This window comes from Malania oleifera, chromosome 2, assembly GCF_029873635.1.
Source record: "Malania oleifera isolate guangnan ecotype guangnan chromosome 2, ASM2987363v1, whole genome shotgun sequence".
Classification (NCBI taxonomy): Eukaryota; Viridiplantae; Streptophyta; class Magnoliopsida; order Santalales; family Ximeniaceae; genus Malania; species Malania oleifera.
Genome location: NC_080418.1, coordinates 18,989,784 through 18,998,363, shown reverse-complemented (window position 1 = coordinate 18,998,363; position 8,580 = coordinate 18,989,784). Strand labels below are relative to the sequence as shown.

Below are 8,580 nucleotides of genomic sequence, written 5' to 3'. Positions count from 1 at the left end.
AAAATTCTTAAAACTTTTGAAATATGAGTAAAGGTTAGTTTTTTTTTTTTTTGCTAAATATCATAAAGGTTATATCTTTTATCAAAAAAAAATAAAAAGGGGGAGTAAAAACTTAGTCCTTTCCTTGCTCAAAACAAACAAATGGATGAAGTGATATTTTGACTTGTTCCAACGCCCAAGTCCGCTCCTTATAAACGCAGCTGAATGACTCTGCTCACTTCATCCCCCATCATCGATCGATCAGCCCTCCATGGCTAATTGCCACCTTATCTCAATCTTAATATTGCTCTTATTAGCCCTTCACGCTCTTTCCACTTCTGCAGCTTGTAAGCGACACCCTCCCCCACACTCATTTAATTTGCAGACTTTTCTGATAAATTTATGGTACTTGTATATATGATTAAATTGCAGGGAATGTGAGCATAGACTGCGGATCACCCGATTCCTACACCGAAAACTCCTTCACCTGGATCGGAGACGCTTTACTTATGAACAATGGGGAGAGCCGGGCGGTGCAGCATACGCAGAGGGCCTTGAGTACCCTCCGGGTGTTCCCCACCCGCAAAAAGAATTGCTACTCCATCAACGTCACAGCTGCGGAGGAAGAGACGGTGGATGGCAGACTGCTGCAGGTTCTGGTTCGGGCCAGCTTCTTCTACGGCAACTACGATACAAAGTACGCCCCGCCCATCTTCGACCTCCACTTTGACGGCAACCGCTGGACCGCCGTGGTGACTCAACTTGACGAAGTGGTTTACGAGGAAGCCATATATTTTGTGAAGAGGGATGCGGCGATCAGCGTGTGCGTCGCGCAAACGCGGCCCGACCAGCCCGCCTTTATATCTGCGCTGGAAGTACGGAGTTTGGCGCCGGAGATGTACCGGCGGGCTCATAATTATTCTTCTGCTTTGATCAACACCAGGAGGGTGGCCTTTAGTTCCTCTGCGCCGATCGTAAGGTATTGGAGTTCTGATAACTTTTTCTAAATACAATTTGATAAAAGTGCATCAAATGAAATTAAGTTTATTTTTTCATATTTTTTTTTATATATATTTTTAAATTTTTATTTAATTTTTTAATTCTCATTTCACGTTCCATAAAGGTGTCATATGGTTGAGAAAGGAAGACTGTTAGATGAAAAAAACCCAAAGTCAATGCTTGACTTGGGTTCATAGAAATAATTTTTTTTATAGATTAAATCATTTGTTTTATACACTTTTAAATTAAAATTAAAATAAAATGATCATCTAGATTTAAATATATTTAAAATAAAAATATACATAAATTTTAAAAATAATAATAAGGTTAATTGCAAAATATTTTTGCTATTTTTCAAACATTCAAAAATAGTTCTTTGGCATTAAATCATTCATTTTATATACTTTAAAATTAAAATTAAATGATCATATAGATTTAAATGTGATTAAAATAAAAATATACATAAATTTCAAAAAAAAAATAATAAAGCTAATATTTTTCTATTTTCAATTGTTATGTTCAATAAAAAAATTATTATAAAGTAAAATTTGAAACTACAGCAATTAAGTAAAATAATTATAACAATTTTTATTATAGTATTTATTAATGCTTATTATTTTGCAATTTTATTATTTTAATAATTTTTTTTAGATTTAAAGACGAAAATGAGTACTTTTAAATTTAGTTTTTATTTTTTTTATTTTATAAATATAGACCAAGTAAGTTACTGATGTCTCATTTTTAGTTTCTATTTCTGATTTTTTTTTCTTTTCTGTAATTTTTTACAATGATATCAAATGACCCCTAAACTTTCATCATCTACAATCTATATTCTCTTACGGGATGAAACTACTAATCTTTTTTGAGTTAACTGGATAATCTTATTGATTAATTTCTTTATGCATGTTCTTCTTATAAATACTGCGTTTTTGCGAGTCTCATACAACAAAGAGTTCTGAAAATTGATTTGTAGGTATCCAGAGGATGTATATGATCGAATTTGGCAAAGAAAAGACCCCGCCGAAGAAAATTTGTCTCTAAAAAATTTGGCCCACTCCGTTGACGTCGGCATTGCAGACAACCCTCCACAGGCCGTGTTTCTAAATGCAGTTTCCTCTGCAAACCACTCTAGTCCCATATCTTTAGCCACCAATATTCCCAAGCTCAACCAAGTACTTCCCATATATGTCAACCTATATTTTGCTGAAGTGAATGAGACCATCACAAAAAAGAGATCCTTCAAGTTTTACATTGACAATGAGGCCATTGGTGACCCTATAGTCCCAATTTTTGGAGAGGCCACTATGTTAAATGTTCAGAACAAGAATGCTTCTTCTGAAACTTCATTTAAACTGCAGGCTACCTCGGGTAATACCTTTCCTCCTCTCATCAATGCCTTGGAAGTTTTCACAGTCACACATCCGCTGTCAAAGGGAACCAATGCTAAAGATGGTGGGTATCCCTTCCTTTTTTCTTTTTTTTCTTTGGGTACAAAGTATTACCACTATTTTTATGTAATGTCACCAAGACTATTTGAGCACCTAACTAATTCATGAAAGAGACTTACAAGGAATCATTTCTTGTAAGAATATATTTCTTTCAATCCATTATAATAGCATACTCACGTCTACACAATTTTTGTACTTAAAATAGCAATGATGAAGTTAGGTTATACATATACTTCATTTCTTCGGTCGAAAAATTTTCACTGCACTCATTTTATTTCACAACCCAGTGCACTCAAGGTCTTATCTTAATTAGGGAAATATTGGATAACCCAGCGCTCAAATATTGAGATTTAATTAAAAGAGGCTTGAATTTTTACAAGCTGAGCAACCCTTGGGAGCATTGGTTACAAATTATTGGGGTTCTAATAACTTTTCTAGAACTAGAATTTGCTGGGAATTCTCCACCTTATGTCTATACTTACTGTCATGTTTGTTTCTTTTGCATCCTGAATTTAGTGGAAGCACTGGCATCTTTGCAGAGTAGATTTGATGCGTTAAGAGAGTGGAATGGTGACCCATGTCTTCCATTACCCTATACATGGGACTGGCTGGATTGTAGCTACGATATTCCCCCTCGAGTAACAGCACTGTAAAATTTCTTGATCCTCTATTTCTGTAATGTTAGAATGAAATTCTCATCAAACTGTTTGATTCTTTTAAAAATAAACTATTTATTTGCTATATGCCTGGAGTAAATTTTTAGGCATCTCGGCGGATATGGACTTTCTGGGCCACTTCCAAATTTCAGCGTCATGGATGCTCTTGAAATTATGTGAGTTCTTTGCTGAAATCTCTCTCTCTTTCTCTGATCTTTAGCTCTTTTAACTTTATAGCTATTATGCTTCTTCTGAATTGCAGAGATTTGCACAATAATAGCTTGAATGGAGCTATTCCTCATTTTCTAACTACCTTACCTAAACTAAGAGAGTTGTAAGTTTCTCCTAATCTCTTCATGCATAATCTCGTGCTTTTCTTTTTCATTCGAGTCCATTGATCTTGTTGGTTTGGATTATACAATGACATACATATAGATTTGCTCATTCCATAACCCACTCTTCCTTCCAAACATGAACTGAGACTAACAAAACATTATTGTCTCATTCTATTTTTTCTTTTTTCCTTCTTTGTCATAGGAATTTAGCAGATAATGAATTCAGTGGAGCCATACCCTCCTTCTCGTTCAATAATACCAAACCCAACATTAATCTATCGTAAGATGCTGCTCAATTTTTTTCTACAATCCAAAAAATAAAGTGTTCAAATTTTAAAATGTTTTCCCTTGTGTGTGTGTGTGTGCGTTTGTTTTAAATTACAGATTTTCCGGCAATCCAAACTTGTGTGCTTATGGCAATACTAATTGTCACGAATTGGACGGCAGATCTGCACCTGGGGCTTCAAAAGGTCCCTCCTTTGCCGGCACCAGAGTTTCATGCGTGTTATTAGCCTCTGTTTCGGCCATAATTCATATGTTCGTCCATTTGTATACGTGAATGGCTTAGTGCACTTCAAAAAACATATAGTTCAAATTCTTAGCCTCTTAAATCACAACTTTACTTCTTCATTTTTACTTTTTAAGTTAAAAAAAAAGCAAGAAAAGAGAGATAAATTTATAATTCGTTGTACGAGTAAAAATGACAGTGGGACGGTTATATTCTTAGCCGGGGAGAAAAAATTGAGGCTTTTCTAAAGGAAAATGTTGGGTGTCACTGTACGAGATGCATAAAATAGTTGCATTTCTAAGGATCAACACATATGACTAAAGAAATTCTCATGTCTCATTGTACTTGTCATGATTTCTTTGAATGAGAAGGCCTAATTGAGATTGTTATACAAATTATTTAGTTGTCTATGAAAATAGAGTTGTTGAAAAAAAAATTAATTTTGAATGTTTTGTGAAATTATTGTAATATGTTTAAAAATATTTTGAATTGCTAAATAGGTATGTATTTTTACTCTTTTAGGAAATGTAATTCATGTGTTGATAATTTTGTAATATTTGAAAATTTTAGGATAATGGAATAAAATAATTTATTTGGAAAAAGTTAGCTTTTAGCTTTTAGCTTTTAAAAACTTTAAATCCATGTATTTTTAAAAGTTCATAAATTTTTTTAAAGCTATCATTTTAAAATTTGTAAAAAAACTATTTATCAAATACATTTTAGCTGACTTTTACATTTAAAAAGAAGAAGTTGAAGAAAAATTTGAAATGAGAAAAGATACATTCACTCACCCTTGTGCGAGGCGTTAAAATCATATGGACAATTTTTATCAGAGTACCCTTTTCGAGATTTGAAAAAAAAAACAAGTATCTCTCCTAAGATTTTGAAAATCCTAAAAACCTTCTTTGAAATTTAAAATGTTCAGTAAGCTCCTCTAACATTTGATCTTCGGATACTTGTACTCCTAAAAGAATTTTTTTTTTTTTTTTCCAAATATAAAAAGGAGGTCTGCGTCTTTTTGAAATCTCAAAAGAGGTATGTGAAATTTTTAAAATTTCATGTGAGCTACTTAAAATTTTTGAAACCTCAAAGGAGACTCTCATCCTTTTAATAAACATAAGGGAGATACTGTCTTTTATTTTTTTTATTGATAACATGTACTTATAAACAAAATTTTAATGTAAATTTCATAGCACTTGTAGCCACACAACTAAACCAAGTAAATATGTGTTATTTTTATTTTATTTTTTGTTTTGTTTAATTTGTTACATTTGTGTGCATAATCCTAACAAATTTTCCATGCAAAAAAAAAAAAAAGAGAACATAATGTTGGTTCCACAATCAACATTTTTCAAGAAAAAAAAATTGATGGTAATACAATATTGGACAAAAATAAATTGATTTTTTTTTATTAGTTTTGATAGAAAAATGTAGATTTCCCTTATGCTTAGTTTTGAATTTGAAAAATGTAAGGGATATATATATAATTTACTTTTTCATGTTTGTTGTGGAGGAAAGTAAGAAGGTAAATAAAATATTTAACAATAATTAATGCATAAAATTTCAAATTCATACATAAATAAATTTTGATTTTTATAAATTTTAAATAATGTCAGAATAAATTTTTACTTTTAATAATATTTGATGTACAGGTAAAGTAAAATAGTAGACACATTTCCATCTTATTTTTCTTTCCTTTTATTTTTCTAAACAAAATACTTCATCCAAATGGCGCCTTAAGATTTATAAAATCTACATAGTTTTCTTATCATTTGATTTTTAAAACACTTATACCCTTTTTAATTAACTACATTAACTTACCATCAAGAGTGGAGGTAAAAGTACAATATATATATATATATATATATATAGCATGTGATTTATAAAATCTACGTATGGTTCTTCTTTTTGAAACTTCATAGATTTTAAAGTTTTTTTTTTATATTGTTTTTGTCAAATTAAAAAAAAAATCAATATCTTTCTTGTAGATGCACACTACATGCAAAACGAGGTTCCTCTTAGAAGAATCCATCTTGTAAGTAAAAGTCGAGTGCACCATCACCATCATCCATTCCACAAACTTACGAAAAAGATAATCAGGCCTTTTGTTATTTAAAATAAACAATTGAATTAAATCATATTTATGACTTGTTCTATATATATATATATATATATATCCTTTTTTCATGATCTGAAACTCCAACCGAGTGAACGCATCAAACTCATCCATGATACTATATATATATATATATATATTCTTTTTTCATGATCTGAAACTCCAACCGAGTGAACGCATCAAACTCATCCACGTAGTATCAAATCAGAGGATGAAAATATTGTCGTCAGTACATTCCTTAAATTCACTAAGTAAATTGTAAATGAAAAATCAGATTTGAAACCTTAAAATCAAAAGTCCAACTTCATTCTTAGATCAAACACAGCCAGCATGACTTGTTCCACTATTATAACTTGTTTCACGGTTCCAACTGTCATGACTCCCAACACACGACGTCCAAGTCTACTGCATATATATATAGATGCAGCTAGCTGCATGCAAGACTCGATAAGTAATTCATCTTTTATCATCAGCCCTCCATGGCTAATTGCCATCTCTTCTCAATCTTAATATTGCTCTTATTATTAGCCCTTTCCACATCTACAACTTGTAAGCTAAATTAATTTAATTTCCTCTCCTGTGCTCTTTAATTTGCAGACTAATTAAATAATCTTTTCTGATGATTTTATGGTATATATATGATAGAGATCTAGAAACAATAATCACACAAGCAAAAACAAGTACACAAAATAAAAACACCAGATTTATGTGGTTCGGTCTAATATGACCTACGTCCACGGTGCACACCTGAATTTACTATAATCTGGGAGAAAAATAGGAGGAGGAGACACCACTCAACTCAACCCTTTCCATACCTTTCTCTCTCTTACCTTCAGCACAATACTCGCACACTCTTTGCTCACTCTCACTTCTTACACATTCACACACAATTACTCTCATTATATAGATACATAGAATGGATAGTAAAAGAAGGGAGTTATTGTGATTTAATGGGATGAATTGGCAAGCGACATTATCATTCCAACACAAGAAAACTGGCTCCTCTGCGACTCATTCTCATATGCAGCTCATCCTCATCAAGGCCCTTAAGTCTCATCATTTAATTCTCCGTTTTCATATTTGCTTAATAATCTCCCACTACAAACTGGTTTTTAGTGACAAAAATATTAGTGATGAATTCAATTTCGTCACTAAAAGTTGGTATCAGTGACTATTTTTAAGACCCGTTACTAATAGTGTAAGCATTAATGACAGTTTTAGCAGCCGTCACTAATACAACACTATTAGTGATGGTTTTAAATCGGTCACTAATACTTTCGTCACTAAAAATAATGCAGTAAACAATTTTTGCATGAAAATTTTTCCGGGAAAATATTAGCGACGATTCTAGGGTATTAGTGACGGATTAAATTCGTCACTAAAAGTCAATTATTAGTGACGATTAACTAACCGTCACTACTAATACTTATGAATATATAAAAAAAATTAGTTAAAGGTATTAGTGACGGATTGAGAGAATCATCACTAATAATAGGGTATTAGTGACGGTTTTGAAACCATCACTACTAGTGTTTTTATTTTAAAAAAAAAAAAATTAGTTAAGGGTATTAGTGACGGATTGGGGGAACCGTAACTAATAATAGGGTATTAGTGACGATTTTGAAACCGTCACTACTAATGTTTTTATTTAAAAAATATTTAAAAAAATTAGTTAAAGGTATTAGTGACGGATTGGGAGAACCGTCACTAATAATAGGGTATTAGTGACGGTTTTGAAACCGTCACTACTAGTGTTTTTATTTAAAAATATTAAAAAAAAATTAGTTAAGGGTATTAGTGACGGATTGGGAGAACTGTCACTAATAAGAGTTTATTAGTGACGGTTTTGAAACCGTCACTACTAGTACTTTTATTTTTAAAAAAAAAATAGTTAAGGGTATTAGTGATGGATTGGAGGAACCGTCACTAATAATAGGGTATTAGTGATGGTTTTGAAATAGTCACTACTAGTGTTTTTATTTAAAAAATTAAAAAAAAAATAGTTAAGGGTATTGGTGACGGATTGAGAGAATAGTCACTAATAATAGAGTGTTAGTGACGATTTTGAAATTGTCATTAATACTTAAAATCTAAAATGCCTTCCTAATTAACCCGCGTCTCTGCTCGTCCCTCCTCAAAATTTGAAATCCCAAAATTCCCTTCTCCCTCCTGCCATCTCCTTCCTAATTCTCCCATTTTTTTTTTCTTTTAATACTACGCGCTCCATCTGCAAAATGATAAAACTTCTGACCATGTCCGACTTCCCAGCCTTCTTCTTCCTTCTCTCTATGCTCGCCGTGATCATCATCGTCGTCCCAGTGCAGTCCTGCACTGCAAGCTCAGACATTTCAGCCCTCAAAGACATCAAAGCCTCCGTCACAAGAACCCCTCCCTCCTCCTGCCTCGCCTATTGGGTTTTCTCCAATCAGGTCGCAGACCCTTGCTCCCCCCCCCCCCCCCTTTTTGATAAAGGTCAAGCATTACGGTTTGTCAATCCTCTCCAACATCGCTGATAAACATTTCTTCATCGAGGAGCTAA

The 8,580-nt window shown here is 32.6% G+C and overlaps 1 protein-coding gene across 1 annotated transcript; it reads left to right on the top strand.

The window, feature by feature from the left end:
* The first annotated feature begins 217 nt into the window (after positions 1 to 217).
* LOC131148741 (probable LRR receptor-like serine/threonine-protein kinase At1g05700) lies at positions 218 to 4,320 on the top strand. The gene is made up of 8 exons (XM_058098646.1): positions 218 to 326; positions 412 to 958; positions 1,952 to 2,430; positions 2,943 to 3,075; positions 3,190 to 3,258; positions 3,345 to 3,416; positions 3,620 to 3,697; positions 3,802 to 4,320. Exons 1-8 carry the CDS (start codon positions 251 to 253, stop codon positions 3,974 to 3,976), a joined length of 1,629 nt encoding a protein of 542 aa, XP_057954629.1. The 5' UTR covers positions 218 to 250; the 3' UTR covers positions 3,977 to 4,320.
* The last annotated feature ends 4,260 nt before the right edge of the window (positions 4,321 to 8,580 follow it).

Coding starts and splice junctions, on each gene's coding strand:
- LOC131148741 (XM_058098646.1), top strand. CDS start 251: ATGGCTAATTGCCACCTTATCTCAATCTTAATATTGCTCTTATTAGCC. Junction 3,259..3,344: donor ATGGATGCTCTTGAAATTAT/GTGAGTTCTTTG, acceptor TCTGAATTGCAG/AGATTTGCACAATAATAGCT. Junction 3,417..3,619: donor TTACCTAAACTAAGAGAGTT/GTAAGTTTCTCC, acceptor TCTTTGTCATAG/GAATTTAGCAGATAATGAAT.